This window comes from Choristoneura fumiferana, chromosome 5, assembly GCF_025370935.1.
Source record: "Choristoneura fumiferana chromosome 5, NRCan_CFum_1, whole genome shotgun sequence".
Taxonomy (NCBI): domain Eukaryota; kingdom Metazoa; phylum Arthropoda; class Insecta; order Lepidoptera; family Tortricidae; genus Choristoneura; species Choristoneura fumiferana.
The window spans coordinates 1,221,435-1,246,175 of NC_133476.1; the positions used below are offsets into that span (position 1 = coordinate 1,221,435).

The 24,741-nt window shown below is 40.7% G+C and overlaps 1 protein-coding gene across 1 annotated transcript in view; it reads left to right on the forward strand.

Annotated features, from left to right (window-relative positions):
* LOC141427895 (death-associated protein kinase related-like) overlaps positions 1-24,741 on the forward strand; it is a 407,132-nt gene that overhangs the window by 367,167 nt on the left and 15,224 nt on the right. The window contains exons 2-3 of the mRNA XM_074087489.1: positions 21,529-21,700; positions 22,262-22,562. Of these exons, the coding sequence (XP_073943590.1) occupies positions 21,529-21,700; positions 22,262-22,562 (473 nt within the window). The remainder of the gene's footprint in view (positions 1-21,528; positions 21,701-22,261; positions 22,563-24,741) is intronic.

Genomic DNA, 24,741 nt, shown 5'->3' on the forward strand with positions numbered 1-24,741 from the left:
AGCTAACCTAAACTGGAAAGGAAAACTTAAAGATAGGCGAACAGTAATATAGTAATCCGAGTAATTATAATTTTAATAATTGAATAAATGGATTTGCAATTTTATGGAATCGTGGTCCGAGTATACATACTAATATTATAAATGCGAAAGTGTCCGTCTTTTACGTCGAAACGGAGCGACGGATCGAGGGGTTTTTTGGCATACAGATAGTTTATGGGTCAGAGAGTGACTAGGCTAATTTTTATCCCGGAAAAATCCACAGTTTCCGAGGGAATAGCGTGCAATAACCTAATACTACGCGGGCGAAGCCGCGAGCAAAAGCTAGTAGTAGTATATTAGTCATAGTATGTCCAGTTTTAGTAGCATAGAAAGAAAGATAATTTATTTATAACAGCAATGACACATAATTAGTAAAAATAACAATAAGAAGTGTTGCCGCTATAAAAAGGTCCCGGCTCAGCATATCGCTGGTTGAAAACCAGCACTGGTCTTCCGACAGGAGAGTGAAATTACGGAAAGTCACTCGCTACGAGACTAAAATAGGACATGCCCTTTATTTTTTCTCGTGGGTATCGTGACGAGCTCAAGACTCCAGCACTGCAGGTGCGGCAAACCACCATACCAACTATGTTACTAAGAAAGTCCTAAAGATTCAGAATAGGATACCGTTCCACCCTACCCTTGACCACGATATTATTGCTCCGTCAAATGTGTAACGACAAATGAGCAGATTGTTATTTTTTTTATTAGCTGCAAAACGAGATTCTTCCATAGATAAATCTTTCTATTACTTAGTCTTTTTTATAACACTTGTTCTGTCGAACGTTGACGCTTGTATTACTTATAAATTCTCTTTACAATATAAATAATAAAATTATCACAGCAAGCTTAAACTATGGGCGGGAACTAGTTTATAAATAATCAATTAAGTATCGATTGTTCTCTTATTTATTCACCCGGTATTGCATTAGAGGTACTTAGCGCAGTTTCCGAGGTAGTTTAACGCAATACAATACGCTAGCGGGGGCGCACGCGCGACTAAGGCTACGTACGCGCTATGCGGTTAACCGTGCGGTATGAGTGCGACACTTTTGAAAAGGGACGGCACGCTAAAACCGCGCGGTTAACTGCATAGTGCGTACGTAGCTTTAGCTACATTAACAGCTCTTTGTCTACACTGGCCGGTCTGGAAGTGACTTACCCTATACTACGAAGGGCAAATTTGAACTTCTTTATCTTACCCTCCCGCTGACGCTAATATTTAATATTAGAGTGAGAAGGACGGTACGACGCGAACTTCGATTTTCGAATTTCGTAGTAGCCCCCAGAGCGATGCTCATTTGTTAGAGCTTTAGAGCATAATCAATCCGGCCCTCGTGATTCGTTGATTAGTATATCTTTTATGAACTACACTAATTTAACTTGCTTCTCCTAGTACAGCATATGCAGTGACGCAACGGCTTATGCGTCACGTTTTTAATGCATAATTCGCGTCACTTTGTTTCGATAGATTGAGCTAGTTCCAAAGTAAGCAAAGCGGAACATACTTAAACACGTTATACACATACGTAAATACACATTGAACAAGCAATAATTTGGACAAGCATTCGTATTTTTCATGCTGAACATCTGCCCCGATTGGGGGGCGGATTCGATCTCTAGCTTCGTAGCCAGTTTACCACTATGCCCTCCGGTTGTCTGTGTAATCCAGTAATTTATGTTAATGACTAAAAATCCTAGTGCGCACGCGTTGCACCTGCCCTTCGTCTGTGGTACAAAAAGAGTTAATTAATCCAATTAGCAAGGTACACACTATAGATGGCAAAGCGAACGTGTTTTAGCGCAGATCTGGCGTGTTTAGCGTAATACAATGTTGCTAACACGTTGCTAGGCTGCAGTTAAAGGCAAGCGACAAGCCAAGTTCAGACCTGCGTGAAATATCGTGCAAGTTACAAAATACAAATACAAAGTTGCATTACATTTCGCTCAATCACTTCAAAATCGTTTGCTTTACCAAATGTCCTAATGTACGGAATTTGGCACACAGACGGTTTAGAATCTGGATTAACAAATAGGATAATTCCCGATCACGATAAACGGATAACGGATCACGAACGATAGACGAGGTTACGAGCAATAACTGTTAGTTAAATAAATAAAGTTTCTTCTTCTTCTTTAGGTGCCATCTCCTATCGGAGGTCGGCCATCATTAGTGCTTTCCTTATCTTCGACACAGCAGCTCGGAACAGGGTTGTGGTTGAACCATGTCCGGAGATTTTAGAAGCCACGAAGTACGCCTTCTTTTCCCTTGCATGATGAGTTGGAGTAGGTCGTATTTATCATTACGCATTATGCGACCAAAATACTGTAGCTTGCGTTTCTTGACAGTTTTCAAGATCTCTATATTTTTATTAACCATCAGCAACTCTTTCATTTGATAGCTTTACTTCAGATGTGTAAAGCCATGGAAATGAGCAAATTAGAATACACATACAGAAACACAGACCAAATGTATACATGCTTACAATACAATACAATGCCATAAAATAACTCTTTACTGAACACCAATACACAGTAAGCAGTACAGAAAACATAGGTACGAGTATATAGAGATTTGCGTACTTATATCAAGCAGCTATACTGGTCGCATCTCAGCTATGTGTCACTAAAAGATCTGTGCCTCTAGTGTGGCGTTTTCATAAAACATTAATTTACTATTCGAAGACGTAAATCGAGCGTTCGATCGTCGATATAAGTTACGTAGCCGCCACATGTCCACGGTGCGGCGTCGTCACGTTTTCGTTACGATACGCGGACGAAATATTTTACGTAGCAAACGTACACTCACAAAAGTTGTTGCGCAAACTTTCCGCTAGAGGCGTTCGTGTTTCCATACAAATTGATTTTAACGCGAACGCGATCGAGACGTATTTTGTGAACGGGAAAATACACTAAGCATACTGGGGATAATTTCGTGACGCTGATTTTCAGTAACGCCAGTTACAGATACAATTCCGCTGCGCTCATGCCACGACAGAGCCTTACAAGTGATATATCAGCGTAAAATGCGTATTGTGACTCGTTTAATGCTATTTACAAAAACTATTAACTTGATATAATGCTACAGCCTTTGCGCGGTGTTTCAATTGCAGCTTCTGCTGTTGAATTTACATCCAGAAGAAGGAGTGTATGTTCCACGCGGACCCAGTACGGTTGGGGAGCTTTACATACAGCTTTTGTGGGAATATTTGAAGGAAAGAGCTGGAAGAGTATTAAATAAATTATTTGTAAAATAAGAGTTAGCAAAAGATGTTCATTGACAAGAGTGTTAATTCCAAGTAACTAGGCAATACATAATAAAAAAAATATATAAGCAAGTCTGCACAACAGAGGTTACTAATCTAAAACAGCTTTATATGTTCATGGAACTTTCTTCATTATGTCCTTCACCGGATAGCTCATGGTAGAATTATAAATGTAAATTATAAATGTTGACGGCCGGATGGCCAAGTGGTTAGATAACCTGACTACGAAGCTTGAGGTCCCGGGTTCGATTCCCGGCCGGGGCAGATATTTGTATGAATAATACGAATGTTTGTTCTCGGGTCTTGGATGTTTAATATATGTTTAAGTATGTATTCATGTAATGATAATAATTATTTAATGTACTCCAGAAATAGTAAGCGATTCAGAAAACAGGCACACAGAGAGAAAGTTATAACATTACATTACTATAAAAATCTAAATTAATAAAATAATAATAAATAACACAAAAAAAACAATTATACAATACATACAGACAGTATGTATTTATCTATATAAGTATGTTCATCCGTTGCCTAGTATCCATAGTACAAGCTGTGCTTAGTTTGGGACCAGGTCAATTATTGGTGTCAAGTGTCCCATGATATATATTTACTTATTTATTTAATTTCGCACATAAATTCTTGAAATTATCGAGGTGCTGATCCGGACTCGAAACCGATAGCTCACCTGAGCTAACGACTGAGGTACAGTCAGTCAAAAAGCTTGTGTTTACAGTACGACAAAGTAATTAATGAACGTGGCAAAACACGAAAATAGCGCGGCTATCTTGCAAAAACTAGCTTTTTACAGTTCGCCATGAACGTGACTGTTTATATCTTTTGTTCGTAGTTCTTAGTTTGTATGTATTTTGAGATTAAATCAGTAATAATAAATGTAAAATAAAGTGTTCCCCCTCGTGCAAACGTCATCTAGGTCCATTGAGATGTTTGTCGTACTGTACAATGTCTCTTAGCAGATAAAGTTATTTAGAACGAGGGTTTTTTACAATTATCACGGTGCGATAGATTACTCAACCTTGAATGACCTCGTTAGCCAAGAACATGTCTTAACCGTGCTTTCGCAAACAAATTCGTCTGTGTTTATGTCTATCTCAATGCCGTATCCGTGATGGATTGCACTGGATCATCTAATGATTGTTAATTACATGTTGTACCATCAGCCATATATGTGGTCTACCACCCTAAAGCTGATAATCGTTTGCATGTCAAAAAACAATAATGCCAATAGACGTGTCTATTGTGGACTTTAGCGACATATTCATTTGATAGCAACTTGTTTAAAAATTGATAGACCACTTATTTGGCTGATGGTACTACGTATTGTGATAGACATTGGAACATAAATCTTAATTCGAGTGCCTACTTCTTCGTAATGCCACTCACTACTGACTAGATGGGAGAGCTAAGCGTTATTTTATGAAATAATTTCTTATAAAGTATCGGAGTAACGTTCGTGCCGAAACGAAAAGCAGTTACTTTAGACATTCACTTCGACTTGAGAAATGATATCGCATACATGCGTTGACTTGAGGAAGTTCTCTCACAATAACAAATAACAAATTCTAATCTTAAACTTACTTACTTAAGCGACGGGCACCGGAGCAGAGGTAGGCCTAAAAGAAGGTGGCGGGACGATTTGGAGCGATTCCAGCCGGACTGGCAACATTTTGCCGAAGCCAGAGACGAGTGGAAGGAGAAAGGGGAGGCCTTTGCCCAGTAGTGGGACACTATATAGGCTATTAAAAAAAAAAATTAAACTAGTTTCACAACAAACGTTTTATGATATAAAAAAGACTGTTTCTTGAAGCAGACTGTTCCAATATCCTAAAGAGTTACACTTGATAACGAACTTTTAAGTAATAAGCATCTGGCGGTGTAAGCAGGTGATACTTGTAAGCATAGGTCTGGATTTAATGAAAAGAAACTGTTAAAATTTAAAAAAATTATACAAGTTTCTTTTGCTGACTGTAGGTACTTTAGGTAGTTAAATTTTAGAAATATACTTGCAACTCTTTTAACTATTAAAGCTAGCAAAACTAAGTAAATTTTTTTTTATTTATTCGACTGGATGGCAAACGAGCAAGTGGGTCTCCTGATGGTAAGAGATCACCACCGCCCATAAACATCTGCAACACCAGGGGTATGTTGACGCATTGCCAACCTAGAGGTCTAAGATGGGATACCTCACGTGCCAGTAATTTCACCGGCTGTCTTACTCTCCACGCCGAAACACAACAGTGCAAGCACTGCTGCTTCACGGCAGGATTAGCGAGCAAGATGGTGGTAGCAATCCGGGCGGACCTTGCACATGGTCCTACCACCTGCAAAAAGAAATATACTTACCTATAGGTGAAAATAAAAATTACATGGGTTTTAAGTAAAATTGTAACTGTGGGCAAGTTAAGAAAATTGGATAAAGATTTAGTATAGGTCCTATTACTATTACTACCAACGTTTTATAATTTTCCCTTTGCCCCATAATTAAAACACAGCTATTTTAGTCATTCGTATTACCTATTATGAAAAATTTACAACAGCAAAAAATAACTTCATTTTCATCATTCATACAGTCGACCCTAAAGGTGGGTACTGACCAACGTTACGAGGTGTAATGTAACATGTTGCACAGCGAGCATTCGTGCAGTCAGTACTTAGTGTTACGGGGAAACCAGCGAGCAACGAGCCGCTCGTTGCTCGCTTTGAGTGCTCCACCCGGCTGTCGGTTTTTTGGCGAATCCTTTGACTGTTACGCGGTTCAGTCAGTACGCTGTAACAAGTCAGCCATCTTTACTGAGAGTGGCTGGCGAATATGGAGCACAAGTTTTGACGAGCAACATTACGCAGATTTTGAGAACACAGCGAACATGCTCAATGCGTGACATGCTCGATGCGAATGTACATTTCACCTCGTAACGTTGGTCAGTACCCAGCTTAACGGGGTTCGAACCCGGAACCTCCGGCTACATATAGTCAGGGTCACTAACCACTTGCTTATCCGGTCGTAAAAAGCTTGATTATGTTATTAGGTTTGAGTACCAATTAAAGTTCTGTTATCTTAACCGTATGTAAATGTGTGTACTTACACTTCTAACAGACAAACCTACATAGGAGGTACATAGGTACTCGCCACAGTAATCCACCAAATTAGTAAAATGTGTGTCTTCAGTTTTTTTATGTCTTTCTGTCCATGTCAGCAACCTAAAACGGCTCACCACTGCCTAAGTTTTGCATTTTCATACGGAACCCTCGGTGCGCAAGTCCGACTCGCACTTGACCGGTTTTATAACCGAAACCTAATTAACTGGTGCAGTGAGGGGTGTAATGTAATATAACAATCGGATGTTCACATTTCTAATTTAAAAGTTGATTGCACAGCAGCCCTCAGCCCTCTATTGCTCTATTGTTGTTATTTGGACGACCGGATGGCTAAGTGGTTAGAGAACCTGACTACGAAGTTTGAGGTCCTGGGTTCGAATCCCGGCCGGGGCAGATATTTGTGTGAATAACACGAATGTTTGTTCTCGGGTCTTGGATGTTTAATATGTATTTAAGTATGTATTTATCTATATAAGTATGTTTATCCGTTGCCTAGTATCCATAGTACAAGCTTTGCTTAGTTTGGGACTAGGTCAATTGGTGTCAAATGTCCCATGATATTTATTTATTTATTTATTATCACTAGTAGCATTTAGCCGAGGCTTTACTCGCGTAATTTATAAAATTTTTTAGTCGGATTAAGACTACAGGATTTTATATTTTATAAATTCCCACTCAAGCTCTCTCTTCTATCTAGATTTAGTGGTTAAGATTTTATATTATTTTTTACTTCTTGCACCTCTTTTTCCTTTCCTACAGGTATTGCCACTAGAGTTGAAGTGAATGTTTTCACACACAGCTACGACACGTCGTGTAATGACAGCAGGATTTTGACATTTACTCAGTCATTTCAATCATTCTCCTTTTATGCAATCAGTTATTTTTGTAGCTGTGTGTAATCATTAATTTCAACTGTCGTGGAACTATCTATACCTAGTATCAAAGTACCTCGTCTTTGTACCTATTACTTTCTGCCCATTATGTGTGTATGTTTAAAAAGCCGTGGTGGCCTAGTGGTTTGACCTATCGCCTCTCAAGCAGAGGGTCGTGGGTTCAAACCACGGCTCGCACCTCTGACTTTTTCGAAATTCATGTGCGGAATTACATTTGAAATTTACCACGAGTTTTGCGGTGAAGGAAAACATCGTCAGGACACCTGCACAAATCTGCGAAGCAATTCAATGGTGTGTGTGAAGTTCCCAATCCGCACTGGGCCCGCGTGGGAAATATGGCCCAAGCCCTCTTGTTCTGAGAGGAGGCCTGTGCCCAGCAGTGGGACGTATATAGGCTGGGATGATGATGTGTGTATGTTTCATTGTTACGTGCAAAGACATACATACACATCATATGTTCCATGCAAGTAACATTGCTCTTCGAATTTACATACAGCGAGAGTGCAACGTTCGTATAAAGCTTTCTATCCAAGGGAACGACTCTCTTTATGACTTCCGTCAGTAGCCACAATAAAGCTTTGATGGGCTCGCGAATCAAGTCATTTATTCTGCAAATAAAGCTTGTGGGGTTGATGACTTTGCTTTAACGGTGGAAATTGACGTATTAGCTTTAAATATATGTTTTTCTTTTTTTTATTCGACTGGATGGCAAACGAGCAAGTGGGTCTCCTGATGGTAAGAGATCACCACCGCCCATAAACATCTGCAACACCAGGGGTATTGTCAACCTAGAGGCCTAAGATGGGATACCTCAAGTGCCAGTAATTTCACCGGCTGTCTTACTCTCCACGCCGAAACACAACAGTGCAAGCACTGCTGCTTCATGGCAGGATTAGCGAGCAAGATGGTGGTAGCAATCCAGGTGGTCCTTGCACATGGTCCTACCACCTGTAAAATCATTATGATAACTCCGGTTTTATTAAGCACCTACTTGCAGAAATAGACAAAATGGAATCGGCAAACGAACAACGATTAAGAACAACCCACCTAATGGAATAATGATATATAACTTATTTAATCGAATAATTAGGTATAACCTACTTAATTCTTAATTAATCGAACGGTCAATGTACCTAATTAATTTTCTCGAATAAAAGTTCAGTTCATAGTAAGTACATCTAAGTGTGGAATTATGTTGACAGATGACAACATCTAAAAATTAAAAGTACGAGTCGCACTCACGCATGAAGGGTTCCGTATCACACTGTACAGTCACCAGCACCTATATCTGACACAAAGCGTGCATAAATATCTGATACGACTATTTCTAGGGCCGGTTAGGACGTGTCAGATATTTTTGCACGCACCGCTGTGACAGATATCATGCAGGTGACTGTACGAAGATGACCTACAGTCAAATTAGGCTGACGGCGAGAATAAAGTGAAAATTCTACGAGACGAACTTGTCATTGAATCAGTCGGTTCTAAATGACAAACAATTTACGCAGTCTAAAGACGAGTCGCAGAAGGTCGCTCATCACTGTTCGCGGCAATTAAGCGGACGCAAGGCCGTCGCAGGCGCCGGATCCGTCGGTAGTTCGATATTAAGCGTAATTGCGACCAAATCGGGCTCTCGGCTTCGTGATTTCTCATCGGGAGCTCACCGTAAAGGCTTCTAGGCGACGCCTTTTTAGTCTAACACGGCGCCACGCGGCACGCACCTGCAGTTTGAAATAGAGTTTGCTAGCCTGTACTCGCGGCTCTGTTTGCTTGAAACATTAGATCTAGCAATCGAAATGAAATTCCAGAATTTTACTTAATTCAAACTAGAATCCTGACAGATAGATAGATACTGACTTTAGCGTGACTCCGACTATTGCTTTAGTAGAACCTGTGTATTGTGAAGGGTAGCGAAGCGACCAGGCCCCCCGGTACCACAAAAGTTACTACAATCCTACAAAATTGTTATATTTTACTTAGAGAAACTTAACAATTTAGTAGAATTGTAGCACTTGTAACTTTTGTAGTAGAGGGGGCAGGACGCCATCAGACGTAACCAAGCACTGTGGGCACAACCGAGACTTAAGAATCGCACTTAGGGGCTGTTTAACCATCCACTTATTAGTGTTAACTGCCGGTTAAATGTGATGCCGTCTCTATTTGTTTTGTTCGAATAGACGGAGACGGCATCACATTTAACCGTCAGTTAACACTAATCAATGGATGGTGAAACAGCTCCTTCCTGCTGAAGATAAATTTTGCCAGTGTCTAGTGTATTTTGCCTACGTTCGGTAAAAAAAATCCACAAGACGAAAAATGAAGGGTGGATGAACGATGGCAGCGCGAAATTTACACCGGACTTGGTATAAAGGGTAAACGTCAACTACTTACAATTTTCAGGGATAACCAGAAAGGCTAGGCTTTCGGGCAGTGTCGTAGCTGCCGGAGGGCCAGACGGGGCAGTGCCCCGGGGCCCCCAAGCTCAGGGGACCCCTCGGACTCGTGACTTACAAACTATAAATGACAAATCTGGAGTACGTCGAATTCGGAACATGACGAATACGGAACAAATGATTTTAAATAGTTTAGTTGGGGCCCTAGTTTATTTTTTGCCCCAGGGCCTTTGGGTTACTTAGCTACGCCACTGCTTTTGGGACTCCGACTTAGCTACTCTGTTCAAACCAATATTCCGCGCCAGTCCCACGATATCAGCATCTCCCGTGCGATGATGAAACACCGATCGCTTGATGGATGGCGATGCATCCTGTTACACGATGCGATCGTTCGATAAGCCCGTCGATTATCGAGCGATGACGTTGTGCAACGTACATGAGTAATCGTCACGGACGCCCGACGCCCGTCACTGCCAAGGACGGCTTTTCGCTTTTAGCCGGTCGTCGATCCGTTGCGTAAGCGTTTCGCTCTCGGGCTCCGGTGTAGCGCTGAACATGTACAACGAACGCGGCTAATTATAGCATTCATTGACGCTGGTAGCCTTGAACTTCGTTTGGGAGTGAATTAGGTAATTGGCTGGTCGACAGTACTCTTAATACGTCTCTAGTGTCACCGTGCCGTGTGTTCGGTTTTAGAATAGGAACGAACCTATTTCTTCCTGTGGGTGTGCTGTAAAATGCTGTTAAGCGACCTAATGTGAGAGTTAGCTCTCGGTTGCCAACTATGAACTCCGGATTCCAGCATTGCGGTGTGGAAGCAAGGGAAAACCATCACTTATCCTCAACAGACCATGACCACTCTGCCAAGAGCGACTTAGAAGAGAACAGTTACAGGGTGCCTATAATTTGTACCTGTAAAAAAGTTGGGACTTTGTCACTTCAAAGTTCAATATCTCAAAAACGGCTGAACCGATAAAACATGTCTAAGAACCATCGCTAGAAAACCTGCTCTCTAATAAAAAAACCGCATTCAAATCGGTCCTCCCGTTTAAGAGCTACGGTGCCACAGACAGACAGACACACATTGCGGTCGAACTTATAACACCCCTCTCTTTGCGTCGGGGGTTAAAAAAGAGAAACGTGACGACTGTTAGACAACGCATAGCCTAGAAACCACCGGAGCTAGAGAATTAAAATTTTGCGTATATATTCCTCAAGGATCAATACACTTAGAAGAGTTTTTGAAATTTGCATGGGTAAGAGACCTTTTTTTGGTTTCTGTACCTTAAAAGGAAAAACGGAACCCTTTTACTATACTCGTAAGGGTTAGGTATAAAATCACTGTGTTATCCGTTTGTTAAGACCCTTTTTCTCAGGAACGTGTGGAGGTACGATTGTGAAGCTGAAATTAATATAAAATACTCAAGTCTTATGCCAGGCTGGTTGGTCATAGCAGCTTTCAAGGCTGCAGGCTGAGTAGCAATAACCTCGAAAGCTTAGGATATATACCGCAGTTTGGATTCTAAACGAAGCTTTATGCAGAAAGTGAGTCGGAACAAAACAAATGGATGCAGTAGCCGAGCACCCCGCTTACATGTTTCTGAACTCCCGGCGCAATATTGAAAGTGAACGCCTTCGCTCGATTTAACCGCTGTTTTTTTGTTTTATTAATATAATCGACAGTTTATGCGTGCCTGGTAACAGGTAAAAGTGTTCTCTCGCGTGCATTTACGTAGACGATGTAACACATTGGCTATTTAAGTATTAAACACCACATTGTAAGCAATGCAGAAAACGGGTGCATGGGAAAAATTCACATGGTGGGCTATACCTGTAGGTAGGTGGTCTTATCGTTTCAAAGCGATCAATTCCAAGATAATTTTAAAACAAAAATCACAACTTTAACTGCGAGGTGTTGCATCCAAAGACATATCTAACTCACGCTTCTTTTACAAGCTTTTATTTAGTTTCACCTGTCCCGTTGTCTGTCTGTCTGTCTGTAATCAAATCTTGCAAGTTAAATTCGACCAACTTCTAGTAGTTGGATTGACTTGAAATTTGTATATGTACTTATGTAAATTGTGAATGTGAATAAATGTCTTCTATTCTATTCTATTCTAAATTGCGTGACAATACAATAATCTGGAGTGATATCCTGGTAGTCCGGCCAGAATCGTCTCCACAGGACGGAACTCTTCAACGGTTAATAGCATCGACTTGAAATTTGGTATGCAAATGTAGTTTGGGTGACAAAACAGTCAACAAAAAGTACAGTCAGCAAAAAAAAGCTTGTATTAAAATGAAATTTTTACCGAAAACTTATTTCTCTGTAGTTTGAACTAACGAGAATTTTCACTTCACGGCTCTGTTGTAGAGTTACTTTTATGTATTTTTATCGTAGCTCTTATACGTTACTATGCTTGGAGTTCTTTGCGCGATTGTATCCGGAATACGGAAATTCGTCGAAGAACTAAAGTCACCGACATAGCTGGAAAAATATGCAAGTTGAAGTGGCAATGGGCGGGCCACATCGCTCGAAGAACATAACCGTTGGGGAAGAAAAGTCCTCGAGTGGCGACCACGAACCTGAAGACGAAGCGTTAGCAGGCCTCCCACCAGGAGGACTGACGACATCGTGAGAGTTGCGGGAAACCGGTGGAAGCAAGTGGCGAGTTGTCGTTCATTGTGGCGTTCTAAGGGGGAGGCCTTTGTTCAGCAGTGGACGTCTTCCGGCTGATGATGATGATGATGAAGAATAGTAATCAACACACAACATACTTTATTACTGCACCACAAACCCCGCCTTGTCGTCTACTATACTGATAAGCCCATCGCTGATTAAAATGCACACATCGGTCAATCAGCCGCAAACCACAATCATCCCGTGATTGCACGGATTTATCACGCGATTGTGATTCATAACGCTGTCATTGCGCCTCGAGTTTTATATGGAAAAATGACCGTTTTATCAGTACCCCCGCTCGCATATTAATAAGGCTGACTGCCGTTCATAAATATTACTTGGTTGAGCTTTGGTCAATTGAATTGACCACCTGCGGGAAAGATAAAGTTAGGCTATTAGAGTAAATGTACAGAGGCGATTGCTGTTGTTTGATATGTGGGAGAGTAATCGGTTGGCGGCTACTGGGCGGGTGGGCGGATAATTTCATAATTAGATGCACTTTAGAGATCAAAAAAAATGTAGTTGTATGTGTTAAAAAATACTTGAAGAAGGACCAGTAATGCTATTATGTAAATACCGTATAGTAGACGCACGCAATTTCCCAAAGGTGAAACTAAAGTTAGTTCGATTGTTCGCCCCCCCGCCCCCCTTTCTTAAATAAAACCATCATAAGTATTTCCGAGCTATTTCCGGGATCCTCAAAAAAATCCATACTCATATTATAAATGCGAAAATGTGTGTGTGTGTGTGTGTGTGTGTGTGTGTGTGTGTGTGTTTGTATGTTTTTCCGTCTTTCACGACGAAATAGAACAACGGATCGACGTGATTTTTGGCGTAGAGATAGTTTATGGGCCAGACAGTGACATAGGCTACTTTTTATCCCGAAAAATGCACAGTTTCCGAGGGAACAGCGCGCTATAACCGAATTTCACGAGGGCGAAGCCGCGGGCGAAAGCTAGTAAATAAATATACAAGAAGTACCCGTTTAAAGTCATTAGATGACGGGAATACCTACCCAAAATGACCAAGGCATGAAATGACCAACATGTAAAAGCAAAAATCTGTGAAATGACCAATATGTGAACCTAATAGGGTAATAGGACCTTGTGCAAGAGGCGTCCGGATCGCCACCACCATCTTCTCTAACTCATCTATCACTTACATTATGAAGCTTTAAGATTTTCCCAACAATACCATTACGTCACTTGCGCCCAGCTGTTACAAAATTAACAGCACAAGGAAGTAGCTAAGTGTATCGCAGTGGCTTTAAGATGTTAGTAGATAAATTGGGCTGTTGTGTTTTGTAAGTTAAAATGGACGTTCGGTCGTTGTACGCGATTCTTATCTGGAAACGTTCATGATCTTAATAACTGTTGCAGTTATCTCCTAATGGGATACGTAACACGCTGTTAAGCAATCTGTTGAAATTCGGACGTTTAGGGATTTGACTTGCGCGAGAAGTACTAGTAAAGCTGATGATGCGTGATGATTTTCCTATTTGCTAATCCACGGTATATATATTACCTGTTCTCATACCAAAATCATACACACACACACACGCACGCACGCACGCACGCACGCACGCACGCACATTCACATTTTGACATATCAAAAGTGGTGTTAGATTTGAGGTTAACTTGTAGTGATTCCTACTACACTGTATGCCAAATTTCATGCAAATCCGCGTGAAAGAGTAATAAACATCCTTCCATACAAACTTTCGCGTTTATAATGTTAGTGGGATAGTGGTAATTTTGGGCGGTGAGTCATCAGTCATTATTCAGACATCTTTATAACACCCTCAAAAGCCGAAAGCCTTAAAAAAACTTACAATAACGCGAGATACAATTAAAAATGAATCGCATCCTTTCCAATGTTACTACGCTATAGCAAAAAACCAGCCTTTATCCATATTCCGTCCAAAACGTCCCAAAAACTTCCATCGTTACCTTCCTGTCTCATTTTAACACTAGGGGAGTGAACAAGACGGTGATATAGTTTTCGACCCGCGGGACTCCGAATACGGGTTAATGCCTTACAGCTGTCAGGCAGGTGCAAGGATTTCGCCGAAAACGGTCGGCACTGCGCCCGCGCCGGCTGCAAATTAAAACGCGCTGCAATCAGTACTGAATCGATGCAAAAACTGCACACGAAACGCGATGATTGCTTCGTGAGAATCGGGAGAAAGAGGCCGCTCGAATTGATCTCGATTGAAAATGCAAGAATAGCTTAAATATAAGTCGATAAAATTTGGCGTATTTTTGAAAGCCCTTATTTAAATATGCGTTTTTATGACAGTTTGACAACTGTGACATTTGCGTCACCGTTAGGATTGGTTAAACTACATGAGCCAATCGCAAGCAAGACTTTAACGTCATATGGGCCAATATTTAAGGCCATCTAGCTTTTTCCTTAATAATCTATCTGGTGTCCCTCTGCTGGGCAAAAGCCTCCCCTCTTGATCTCCACCACTCCGTTCTGACATTTATCAAGCATTTAAAATAAGTTTTGACGGTTGACGCTTAATTTTCTCTCCCACATTTAAGACACGTAAAACGGGGTTACTTTAAAATGCAGGGGTTACTTTGGAAAATAGTTTTTACGCCATTTCCTAATTTTTTAAGGCCATCTGTGGCAGTGAAATACCTACCTACCTTTACTTCATTTGCTCAATCGAGCTTTGAATATTTACGTTTTTATAACCATTTTAAATCTATCAAAGTAGCGCCAAAATTTCTTAAAGTAACCCCGGTTATTCTGCATATGACATAAAGATAAAGATAAAAGATTAAAATATTGACAATATTGACATTGTGTTATAATAAATAAATATTCGACACAGTATCCCATAAATCTCATCGCACCCCATCCAATTCAACTCTGATCCCGAATCTGCTTATTTATGGGCTTTTCCGGGTTTGTCCTACTTATATCTGGGGCAAGGACTATTGATCTCGCTGAACGAAGGGTGTGCCCTTTCGGAGTAAATCGAGTAATTAAAGATAACAAAGATTAATGAAAAGTAGAGCTATTTTTGAATTTGTATTGAAAATCGAGTCGCGCTGTGCCTGCGTTTGTTTCTAAGTACCTACCTATTGCAGTACCTATTAAATAAAATCTTAATCATAGTACCTCCTTTCGATCTGTCTTTTATTTATTGTAGGTTGCGTTCTAAATGTTATCCTTTTGGTTTTCTTTTATCTATGATAATATGTCAGTTTTCGTTTTGCATCGTATTAAAAACAGTACCTGCGCGACCGAGCTTATAAACTCGATAATAAGCGTTTTCCAACAGATCAGACCAAGCTAGATCGATTTGTCATCCCCCAAAACCCCCACATACTTACCAAATTTCATCGAAATCGTTGGAGCCGTTACTATTGCTCGTTTAAAGGTATTAGATACTTAGATACTACTTATTCCTAATTTTGTACTTTTTAATAATGAGACTTTTATGACATGCGAAATATCGATAGAGACGTTAAATACTATCGAATGGTCCGTTTGAGTCAAGCTTCTTCTTCTTCTCTTTTAAAATATGGATTTTCTGTCCTATTTAATAGGGCAATTTCGCCAGTGTCAAAGTAAACTCTCTTTGAGAGGGACGTTGTACGGTGGTTGTAGTTTTTGCATCTTGATAGTAAAATTCCAGTAACCACGTGGAGACAACTTGCGCATTAAAAAATGTCAGACACGAGAGCAATATAGAATTTTGTGATCACTGTTCACTGTTAAGGTTAATCGCTGCATAAAACACTATCAAAATTATACTTCAACTAGCCAAAGAAACAGAAATAGCAAAATTAGATATTGTCTACATCCGCCGTGTTCGAATGCTACAAATCGAATCTGAGTCAAGCTTGCGTTTGACCAATCGCAAACGTGACACAACTGTCAAAGTTGTCAAACATTACTATACTAGCGCCACCTAGCATGTCACGTAAACTTATCGTTTGTGGAGGTGCTTTAATGTCAAGTTTTTAACTAAACAACAGTCTCATTACAAATTCGTCATCTGAAACAAACAAAGGTAACAAATAGCTTTAAACGATGCCACTAGTTAACCAGTCGTTGTAGGTGGGGGCCGGGTCAACAAACCAGGACAAAGGGCGTTAGCCTCCCCCCCTTGGCACCCTGACATTGGCCGCTTTACCCAGTAAGCTCTGGGGTGGTTACAGAGTTAACGGTCAGATTAACTTAAGATGCCTGAATGTTTTTGCGGAATGTTTCAACAGGTTAGTTTGACTCAACACCTCTATAAATATTTGGTACAGTCACCAGCACCAATATCTGACACAACAAGATTGCATAAATATCTGATACGACTCTATTTCTAGGGCCGGAAGGACGTGTCAGATATTTTTGCACGCTCCGCTGTGGCAGATATTAATGCTGGTGACTGTACTAGCTTATGCCCGCGATTACGTCTGCGCGGATCTAGGTTATCGCGCGGTAGCGCCCTCTACCGGAATAAAAGGTATCCTATGTTGATCCTTGGGGTTCAAACTACCTATATACCTACCAAATTTCATTAAAATCGGTTCAGTGGTTTCGATGTGAAAGCGTAACGTACAGACAGACAGAGTTACTTTCGCATTTATAATAGTAGGGAAGTAGGGATAGTCACTGACACCAATATCTGACACAACAAGCGTGCATAAATATCTGATACGACTCTATTTCAATCACTTCAATGTTAATTTAAGTACTAGTACAGGAGACGTTTTGATAAGCCATGGTGGCATAGTGGTTTCTCAAACCCCGGCTCGCACCTCTGAGTTTTTCGATATGCATGTGCGAATTACATACGAAATTTACCACGAGTTTTACGGTGAAGGAAAACATCGCGAGAAAACCTGCACAAACCTGCGAAGCTATTCAATGGTTTGTGTGAAGTTCACAATCCGCACTGGCCCGCGTGGAACTACGGCTCAAGCCCTTTCATTCTACGAGGAGGCCTGTGTGCAATGGGACGTATATAGGCTGAGATGATGATGACACTTTTTGATATTGTGTATACATTTATTTTGATACCCATGGTCCAAAGGCCTCTGCTGATCGATCGTGTTCACGCGCATTTCCCAGAAGCAAAATACAATTTCAAAACGCCAGCATTCATTCCGCTGCGCCGTCTCTAATGATTGATTTACTGCGCAGCGTGCGATCCAAAACCAGTCGGAACTAACTGACAGGTCTTTTTATATTATGTCACATTACATACTAGCTCTTACCTGCGGCTTTACTCCCGTGGTTCATTAGAACAAGCGGTTAAATAGGACTTCATTATTCAGTAACCGCAATGGGCACTTTTACACGTCATTTTTTTAAACTACCAGCGCTTTCGAAAGACCATCAGCCAAAAATGCGCGGCAAGAAACTTACATTTTTTCATAAAATGGGTTAATAACTACTGGGTTTCCGTTTTATTTTTATATAACTCAAGACGGGGAGCCTTGAGACGAGCTGTCGGTAGGCAGGCCTCCAACGCTTGCCTTTATGTTATCTGTACAGTGCACAAATTATCAGGGCGTGCATTAATGGGCCGTACATTCCGGGAAGTATAATCCCGTGTAATCCCGCGGCCGCGTTGACAGCGCAGGCGCCGCGGGCGGTGCGCCGACGCTCCTAATTGCAGGAAAGCAGATTTATGCGCTGCTACGCCGCTAGGAAACGTGCTAGATTTACACTTGCCCTGCGCAGTGTGAATGAACAGTTGAGTATGCGCATTATACGTTGTGTTTCGGCGTGGAGAGTAAGACAGCCGGTGAAATTACTGGCACTTGAGGTATCCCATTTTAGGTCTCTAGGTTGGCAACGCATCTGCAATCCTCCTGGTGTTGCAGGTGTCTATGGGCGGTGGTGATCTCTTACCATCAGGAGATCTACTTGCTCCTTTCGTTGCTTGCCATCCAGTCGAATAATAAGCTTGTGCGTGACACTCGATAAAACGGCAATCAGCATTTGCCGCGCTTATCAAAGTCTTGATAAGGACAGCGTCTCCCTGCGACAGGGTTCTACTTTTTTATAGGATCACTTTATTGTCCCCTCATCAAGAGCATTTTTCTCAGAAATGCGTGGAGGTATCAAGCTGAAATAATTATCAATTGCTCAGGTTTGCTAACCCTGGAAGCAGTTAAAAATAAAACTTTTAAGTCAACGCGTTTAAAAGATTCAAATAAAATCATTAAAATAGCTGTTTCCATACAAATTGCCGTACTAAACTAATAACAGTGGATATCTTCTTTTCTAGTATTTTTTTCTTTAATTTTTATACTGAAGTTTTTAAGTATTTTTTTTACTAGCCTGCAATAGTGTCCCACTGCTGGGCAAAGGCCTTAAGATTTAGTATTTTATTTGTTTATATTTTATTAAAAAAAAAATGACTGCCAAGTTTCTTGCGGCGCATTCTTCTTGGCAATGATGGTCTTTCCGAAAGCGCTGGTAGTTTAAAAAAAATACGTGTAAAAGTGCCCATTGCGGCCTATTTACTGAATAAATGATTTGAATTTTAATTATTATAGATACCTAAAAATTATATGGAACCCTCGGTGTGCGAGTGCAACTCTTACTTTGCCGGTTTTTGTAATTCTTACCAAATCATTGATATACGTGTTTATTTGACATCTCATTGACGGCGGCAACAACTCCTGTTAAATGTCTTGTGCCCATTTAGAATCAATGGTAAATACTATATAAAGGTAATAAGAAATGCAAAGAATATCGGCGCATGCGCGTGAGTCACAGCGCAGTATGGAAGCGCGGAGGCAGCCCCCAACATGGCAAGTGACGAGGTTTAGTAAAGGACGGCGGACTAGATTTACTAGGCTTTGTAAATAATGATAATCTAATTATTTTACACGTTAAGTTTACTATTTTTTGCAAAACACTGTCTGCGGTCTTGCACAGGCACAGGAATAGTTTTGAATTTTTTGGTAACTGAATTAGAATCTTTTCAATTTAACGTAATTCAACTTTTGAAATTTTTGTTGTACTTATGGTTCTATCGTTCGTTTACTTTTTGTTAATACTGATGGAACAGTAAAGAATAAACTTGAGGATGGGAATCGAATCCGGGCCCTCGTCATTATGTGACGTAGTTTTGCATCAATCCCCGGTTGATTAATTAACGTCATTTTAAACTATTGAGCTCTTGCTTTCCCAGCTCTAATCGTAGGACGTCCACTGTTGGACCCCCATACACCTCCTATTGCTTCGACTAGAAGCGGCCTGCACCGCGAATCCAGGCTTTAACCAGGTCATCCGTCCATCTCGTTTTTGGACATCCTATTCTGCGCTTGCCGATCTGCGGTCTCCATTTGAAAACTTTTCGGCCCTAAAGGCCATCTATCCTCCTTACTATATGGCCTGCCCATTGCCACTTTGACGAGATAATTCGCACATTTGTCATACTTTTTTAGGGTTCCGTACCCAAAGGGAACCCTACTACTGAGACTCCGTTGTCTGTCTGTCCGTCCGTCTGTCACCGGGTTCTATCTCTTGAGTCGTAATAGTTAGATACTTGAAATTTTCACGGATTATGTATTACTGTGGCCGCTATAACAACAAATACTAAAAACAGAAAAAATAGGTATTTAAGGGGGGCTCCCGTACAACAAACGTGATGTTTTGCCGTTTTTTTTGTTTGATATTAATAACGGCAACAGCTAGACGCTTGAAATATTCACAGAATCATTAGTTGTACAGTCACCAGCACCAATATCTGACACAACAAGCGTGCATAAATATCTGATACGACTCTATTTCTAGGGCCGGAAGGACGTGTCAGATACTTTTGCACGCTCTGCTGTGGCAGATATTAATGCTGGTGACTTTATAATCACTTTCAAAATAAACAATTAAATTAAAATAAATATTTTAGGGGTCTCCCATACAACAAACTTGTTTTTTTTGCCAATGTCTAATGTTGTAGATAATAGTACGGAACCCTTCGTGCGCGAGTAGAGAGGCCACAGGTCAAACCACTAAGCCACCACTTAGTCTATCCATGACTACTTTAATTGAATGTTATCATTCACAAATGAGTTAAGGAAAGGAATTTCGCGCGCGACTCGAAACAGCGGCGGTAATTAGACAGCCTGGAACAGTCACAGAATGAGGTATTCCACTCAGCTGGCATGAATTTCAACCTTGATACGAAGGTGTTAAGGTCTAAGAGCGTGTCCGTGAGATACGTGAATGAGGTTGGCTGTTAACTACGCGTGTGACGCTTTTATGAAATTGCCTAATCACTTTAAACAGAGAAATGGGCTATTAGTCAGCTGTATCATAAAGTTAATTTGTTATAAGTATTATTGCTGTGAAATAAGCTGCTGAGAACTAAAAATAGATAATTAGTCTCAGAACTATGTACAGTCAAGTGCAAAAATAAGTAAATATTCGACCCACTCAACAATATGTTACTACGGCCGTATTGCGTCGGAATAAGTCTGTGGTACTTATTTTTGAAACTTTGAATAAGTTCATATTTTTACACTTGACTGTACCTACTTAAAGTATAATAATTTATTGAATCAGGCATTACTGATCTACAGACAATTACTTTGCTCACCCGCAGCCGCAACCTGAAGATATCTACGGCAGCTCCTCCACCTTCACACTATAAGAACACACGCAAATCACACAAACCTTACCTTCACCACCATCACTATGCTGACGCGTTTTGAGCTCAATCAGAGTTCAAGTTCGCGGTCACAATGTAAATAAGAGAAACATAAATCTTTGCAAGTAATTAAACGTCCATAATACATAGGCCACACACATAAGACACAATGACCAAATCTGGCCAATGACGAAGCATGTGGATCTAGAATTTGTTTTGTTGACGAAGCCTGTTGCGGATATCTCCAATGTATACCTGCCGCTGACAAAACCTCTCGTTGTGGATGTGGTTTTTCTATTTCCTAAATTATGTTCTTAACTATAACTATTTTATTATCACTCATATCATAAGTTGAAGTATAAAGATTTTGAAAGAAGTAAGTCAAAGACATAAGTAGGGTGATAAAGAATGTCTGTTAAAAGTAAATCAAAGATAAAAAGTCTGTTATTAAACGTAAATGTGACTTAATTGTGATCGCTTTATACGATTGTGAACATGTTTTTTTTCCTCGTTCCAGGGGTAAATTCGCGTCGGTCCGCAAGATCCGTCACCTGGTGTCGGGCGCGGAGTACGCCGCCAAGTTCATCCGCAAGCGGCGGCGCGCCGCCGACAGCACGCGCGAGATACAGCACGAGGTGGCCGTGCTCGCGCTCTGCGCGGGGTGCACGCGCGTCGTCAGGCTGCACGAGGTGAGACCTTTTTTCCAATAAAACTTTGCACCTGGCAAAAACAGACCAACAACTCTACGACGGTGTTCGAGGCTCTGTAGCCTGCTCCCGGTCAATGGACTATCACCAAGAGTCTTCGGGCCCGGCGCTCTGCTAAATCCAAAGCGGTTAGCTGATACTTGCCGGATCCGTCACAAAGGTGTCGGCAGTATTCCATACAAGATCTAATCTATGCTTTGAAAAGGATCAAAAGCTGCCAAAGGGACAAAATGTTTCCTTGTGTATTCACCGCATCCTGTACTCTAGTGTATACGATATACGACACCCTGCTAGAGTATGATATAAGTACATGTAAATAATAATCTTAACACATCAACTCAATGAGGGTGTCTGTGACTAGTTGGCGCTAGTATCGTAATTTTGGCATCGCGTTTGGGATTGATTAAATAACTAAATGAGCCCCCCCCCCCTCTCTCTTTCTCTCTCTCTCTCTCTCTCTCTCTCTCTCTCTGGATATTAATGTTATCTAGCGATATTTCGCTTGTAAAGAAACCGTTATTAACCCATCACAAATAATTCCAGGTATACGAAACCCGTTCAGAAGTGGCCATAGTTCTCGAGCTCTGCGCTGGAGGCGAGTTACAGCGCCTCCTGGACGAGGAGGAGCGTCTCTCGGAGGGTGCGGCGCGGCGCGCCCTCCGCCACGTGCTGGAAGGGCTGGCGCACCTCCACGCGCGCCGCATCGCCCATCTGGACCTCAAGCCACAGAACCTGCTGTTGACGGCAGAGGGCGAGGAGCTGCTCATCTGCGACTTCGGGATCAGCCGTGCCATACAGCCTGGAGCGCATGTCCGGGAGATATTAGGCACGAGGGACTATGTTGGTGAGTGGACTGTTGATTTTTTTCAATGAAATTGAACTGCGATCGAGCCTGAAAGCAGAGATCGGAATTTTCGCGGTATTTTCGATCTGTCAAAGTGACTTCTCGCTTATCGACTTCCGATATTCAATATCGATACACAACATGTTCAAAAAGATTTAAAAGTAGAGGTCAACAATAGACGGTTTTATCTTTAAAGAACGATCCCTTTCAATTAACTTTTGAGCAGTCAGTAAAATAGACATAAATATGGATTATTATATATATGAAAATAATCATTTCTTTGTTTTCGACGTCGAGACTCTAGGTCCTTGGGGTAAGGGTGTGCTAGAGCTACACAGGGAGCTCAGCAATAGGTTAAGGGAGGCAACAGGCAACCCTCGCGCCGGCAGCTTTCTCGCGCAAAGAATCTCAATCGCAGTTCAACGCGGGAATGCTGCCTGCGTGATGGGCACGATGCCAAGAGTCCCACCTCTCTTTTTTAATTAAAGTTTTAGTTATTTTAATTTAATAGTAGAATAGTATATTTTGTATTTTATGAATAGTTAACAATTTATTATTTAATAATTCAATTTCATATTTAAAGTCTATTGTAGTGCTAATAAGTGTTCCATTAGTGTCTTTATAAAAGATACTAAGATTATTATTTTACGATAATATCATTATCGATATCATTTAGATAGAGTCGATAAGTGAGATGGCACTATGACAGATCAAAAATGCCGTGAAAATTCCGATCTCTGCGTGTAAGTCATCTGATAAATATATAAAAGCGGTGGAGCATACTTATCCATGGTTATTGCTTCACCAGAGCAGATATTTGTATGAATAATACGAATGTTTGTTCACGGGTTTTCGATGTTTAATATATATATATATATATAAGTATGTATTTATCTATATAAGTATGTTTATCCGTTGCCTAGTATCCATAGTACAAGCTTTTGCTTAGTTTGGGACTGGGTCAATTGGTGTCCTCAAGTGTCCCATGATATTTATTTATTACTAGCTGGTGCCCGCGGCTTCGCCCCCGGTTTAGTTTTTTTTTAATTTTCTAAATCTTCTTTTATAAGAACCTTCTCCTGACAATAGCAAACACAACAAAAAAAGAATTAGCGAAATCGGTCCAGCCGTTCACGCGTGATGCCGTGATCTAGGGAAATAGGGATTAATTTTTATATAATAAAAAGATTATTAAAATTCCAGCCATAAAACTCAGGACAGTTAGGAGCCCCGTGGCTTCATAAAATCAATAGTGATTTTATGAAGCCGCTAACGGTGTTAAACTGAACTAATTTCTTATCCCGTTGGAATGACAAATCTCGCTCCAATTATATTTCTTAATTGCATTTCCCGCACGGAGATAACTTACTGTGCGGCACGCGATCCTTGCGCAGACGCATCGTAAAAGTCTGAGCCGGCGACAGATTAAATTATTTATAGTTAGCAGTGCAACTTTGCTAAATTCTGGGGCAGAAAGCGATTTGTTACGAATGATGTTTTGTCACGGCCTTGCTATCTGTGAAGGTGGCATTTTACATTTTCTTAAGTGCGGTAAATAAGGAATACGGTTTTTGACCATTTATTTTGATTTTATGAATTAAACAATTTTTAACTTTGCCTTGATATAAATAGTAGCAGCTTTTGAAAAAGACAGATATATAGAATTTCAAAAATTCACTGCTTAGATAAATTCAATTTTCAACTGATTTTTTTTTCTTCGTTATAAGTACATTGTCTGTTTATCTATATTTTCATAATAATTATAGAGGATATGGTAAATTCAAAATTTGTCAAATACTGTATTTCGAACGAGAGCCTATTAGAAGCCCGAAGTCGAAGACTGAGAGGGCTTGAATTAATAGTTGGTCGTAATTCCAATATCGTACACGTGACGTATAACGTGGGTTGCGTAGAACATATGTATGAGAACAGCGTTGCGGCTTGCCGTAACATTATGCTGAGTGGGGCCCACTTTATACTATTCGATGTTATTTTTATTCTTTCCATCTAATGTATTTTTATGTGTAAATCAATGTTTCTCTCTCTCTCTCTCTCTCTCTCATATGAAGAAAAAATAAGAACACAAAATAGTAAAAATTACAAATATTTGTTTGTGCCCGAAAGTCCCGCCTCAGCATAAAATTCTCCTCGGTTGGAGCCAGCGCTGGTCTTCCGGCGA